The 3,395-nt window shown below is 57.9% G+C and overlaps 1 protein-coding gene and 1 pseudogene across 1 annotated transcript; both read left to right on the plus strand.

Moving 5' to 3' along the window:
• The window catches only part of LOC108638853, a 200,105-nt pseudogene that overhangs the window by 14,306 nt on the left and 182,404 nt on the right, over window positions 1-3,395 (plus strand).
• LOC108644030 (maestro heat-like repeat family member 5) lies at window positions 96-1,830 on the plus strand. Its single transcript, XM_018088319.3, has 6 exons — window positions 96-116; window positions 168-323; window positions 762-863; window positions 1,106-1,208; window positions 1,506-1,565; window positions 1,652-1,830. The coding sequence occupies exons 1-6, from the start codon at window positions 96-98 to the stop codon at window positions 1,786-1,788; spliced, it is 579 nt and encodes a 192-aa protein (XP_017943808.3). The 3' UTR covers window positions 1,789-1,830.

Raw genomic sequence — 3,395 nt, forward strand, 5'->3', positions numbered from 1 at the left:
CTCCCCTGGGCTCTCCTGGGATGGCTTCTGGGCCGTGCAGCCCAGTGCTGCTTCTTCTGGGATGTGAGGCCGAAGCTGCTGCTCTCCCTGCAGCCATGATCACGGCCCTCTTCACTGTGGGCAGGGAGCTGCTGTTTGCAAAGCTCCCTTTTCCTGCTTCCTGCCAGGAGTGCAGTGAGCTGCGAGAGCTCTCCATCCGCATGCTCACAGAGCTGCTGCAGTTGGTGGTCGGCAGGGATGAGAAGAGGATGAGGAAGGAGGTGTGGCGAGCACTGGTGCCTCTCCTCTTCCGCATGAGCGACCAGGTCCCCAGCGTGGCCAAGGTACAGGTTTGAAGGCTGAGCCCTGACACACAGAGGGCTGAGCTGACACCCCCAGGGCTCCTGGGCATCGGGGCAAGGGCTGCTGGCAGTGGGCAGCGCTCTCCCAGCACAGCCCGTGGGAAGGTCCGTGCGGAGCCAGCGCCAGCAGGGCCAGAGAAGCTGGCACGGCCCTGTGCAACACCTGCCCTGCCTGCTCCTGCAGGGCTTGGCAGCAGCCCGTGACCACCATGGCCTGAGCAGGGGCATCCCCACAGGCTGCGTCAGAGGCCAGGCCTTTGAGTCTCCACGCCTGTCCCCCAGAGCTGTCCCCAAAAGGCTCCCAGACATTTGGGCTAGGGCATGTCCCAGCTTCCTAAAGGCAGGATCCCCCAGGAACAAAGCCAAGATGTCTCCTTGCCCAGGCCCCCGGGCCATCCCTGAGCTCATGCTGTCCTGCAGGCCTCCAGGGAAGCCCTTCTTGCTGCTGCAGAGCTGCTGAAGTGGAAGACGCTCAAGCACCTGCTGCAGAGAGAGCGGCTGTGGGAGCTTGGAGCGTGCTTGGTAAGGACAAGCTGAGGGGCCCGGGCTGGGGGAGGGCTTCCCCCCCTCCCGTGTCTGGGCTGGGGGCTCTGCAGCTGCCCTCAAGAACAGAGCCCCAAGGGCTCTTCTGCAGGCCCCTGTCCCTTCCCTGTAGCCAGCAGGAGGGGAGGCCTCTCCGTCTCAGGGGGTGCTGACGGGAGGCACTGCTCCAGCCAACTGCCCCAGTGACAGCCCTGGAGAGACATGCCTTGTTCTCTCTGCAGCTTCAGAACAGCAGGAGCAGGGCTGAAGACTTCATCCACCAGAGCCTGCCCTACCTGCAGGACCCTCAGGCCAACGTGCGCCTGGCGGCCGTCAGGTTCATCGGTGAGTGCCAGCCCCTGCGGTGCCTCTGGGGCAGCCTGGTCCCTGTGCCACTGCTACCCCAGCAACGAGGGGCAGTCCTGGGGCTGCCCCAGCCCCGGCCACCCTGGGCAGGGCCTTGCCTCCCTCTGCCAGCCCTGCCCACGCAGTGGGGCTTGGTGGCCGCCTTGCTCAGTCCCACTGCCCTGAGCTTCTGGGGGCTCCTGGGCTCAGCTCTGCTGAGGGGGAGGAGGGTAGGTCTGGGGGCCCTGCTGCTGGGAGCAGGCTGGGTAGCAGGGGCTAATGGAGCTCTGTGCCCAGGACTCATCACACGGCGCCTGAGGGAGCAGACCACGGAGAGTCAGGCTGACATCCTGAGCGGTGAGTGGGGAGTGTGGTCTGTCAGGAATCCAGAGGCTCTCTGCAGTCGTGGGGTTTGATCTGGGCTCTGTTTCTTTCCCTCACAGCGCTTCAGCCCTTGGAGAAAGACTGGGACATCTCTGTCAGCTCCCTGGCAGCTCGGACAACCTCCATTCTGAGGAGTCCTTTCGTGCAGCAAAGACCAAGAGGCCTCCTGCGAGCACTGCGCTGCTGCTGGCCGTGAGCCCGGCAGAGGTGTAGCTTGCCTTGGCTAAAGGACTGGGGCTGAATAAAGTTGCAACAACGTGCCCAAAGCCCTGGTGTCCTTCAGCTGCACGGTGCTGAGTGTGCCGAGCTGACCGTGTCCTTCCTGGGCTGTCCCGCAGGCAGCGGGACGCTCCCCCCTCAGCACCCCTGGCCCCAGGCTTGTGGGACAAGCTGAGCCCTGGATGGGGCTTTCCCTGGGAGAAGCCGCCTTGGCTAAAGGACAAGCTGCTGCCTGAGCCTTCTCGCCCCATTTCAGGGCCACTGCCAATGTCACCCTGCCCTCTGCCAGTGTGAAGCTATTCCCTCTTGTCCTGTCACTCCAGGCCCTCGTCCAGAATCCCTCTCCAGCTCCCTTGGAGCCTCTTTTAGGCACTGGAAGGGGCTGGAAGGTCACCCCAAAACCTTCTCTTCTCCAGCCTGGGCAGCCACAGTTATCCCTGTGTCCCCACACGGTGCCCCACTCTGGGACCCCTGTGTCCTCCCAGGCCCAGCACCCCAGGAGGTGGCACAGCAGCAAGCCCTGTGCTGCAGCCATGTGTTGCTTTGGACCTGTCTTCCTGCCAAGTCCCTGAGACCCAGCGAAAAAAGCTTACTTCCCAGAGAGAAAAAAAAACCGAAATAGCAGAGCTAGAGCAAAGATATATATGTACATATATCACAGTTATATCCAGGAAGAATACTCATCATGGCCAGGTTTCGCAAACGAAGATTTGGGAAGGGCTCTTGAATCCGAAAAATCGGTCCAAGAAACTGCTCAGAGATTTTTTATCTTTAAGCAGCAAGGTACTTGTTTATTCAACGTTGGGAGCAAGCCAGCTCGTGCTGGACAAACTTGCTCAAAGGCTTCACACAAAATCAGCATTTTTATACAATCTTCAGCTGTGATTAAATGCATATTCAAGTGATTACAACATCTACTATGCATATTAATATTAGGCGGAGTATAGGCGGAGCTCAGGCGGGGCTTGGGGCGGTGCTTCTCTTGGCTCCCCATTTCGGAGGGTAGTTCCCATCTTCCTCCATGGGTCTGGGGGCTTCAACTCATCTTCCTCAGCTTGACCCTTCTTCTTTTCCATTGTTCTTGACCCGCTCACTGAAGCTTGGAAAAAGCCCTGGCTCCAGGCCTATTTCTCCTATTCAAATGTCTACCTGATCCTGTTGTATTTCTAATTTATTGCTTCTAGGCCTATTACATGTTCCTGTACTATTCTCTTAAGCTTTGGTCCAGTAAGTAGAACAGAACAAGCACAGATCATTTTGGATGTTGGTAGCTTGTTAGCAGGCCCAAATTTCTTAGTTAACTCTTTTGGGCCTGGCCTCCTGTTTCACTCTACCCACGTTTGTTGCAAGCACACTGGTGGCTAAAAAGGTCAATATGAGATAGACATGTTCTGTTGCAAAAGGCACAGCAGAAAAACTCCTTAGGTGGTATATTCTGCAAGGCACGATTCTTTCTGTGTTGTCTTTTCTCCTCAAAGGTGATCCTGTGTGCTCTCTCAAAAGCCTCAGCAGTGTTATAGATGATGTGTCTCCAGACCTCCTGATTGGAGGCCAGAGTAGACCAGTTATTTTGATCAATATGGC

The sequence above is a fragment of the Manacus vitellinus genome, unplaced genomic scaffold (genome assembly GCF_001715985.3).
Source record: "Manacus vitellinus isolate BGI_N305 unplaced genomic scaffold, ASM171598v3 scaffold_132_pilon, whole genome shotgun sequence".
Taxonomy (NCBI): Eukaryota; Metazoa; Chordata; class Aves; order Passeriformes; family Pipridae; genus Manacus; species Manacus vitellinus.

Bases quoted from the DNA above. Each gene is read 5' to 3' on its own strand.
- LOC108644030 (XM_018088319.3), top strand. From the start codon at position 96: ATGATCACGGCCCTCTTCACT. The intron at 324-761 runs GTACAGGTTTGA...GCTGTCCTGCAG, and splicing joins AGGTCCCCAGCGTGGCCAAG to GCCTCCAGGGAAGCCCTTCT. The intron at 1,566-1,651 runs GTGAGTGGGGAG...TTTCCCTCACAG, and splicing joins TCAGGCTGACATCCTGAGCG to CGCTTCAGCCCTTGGAGAAA.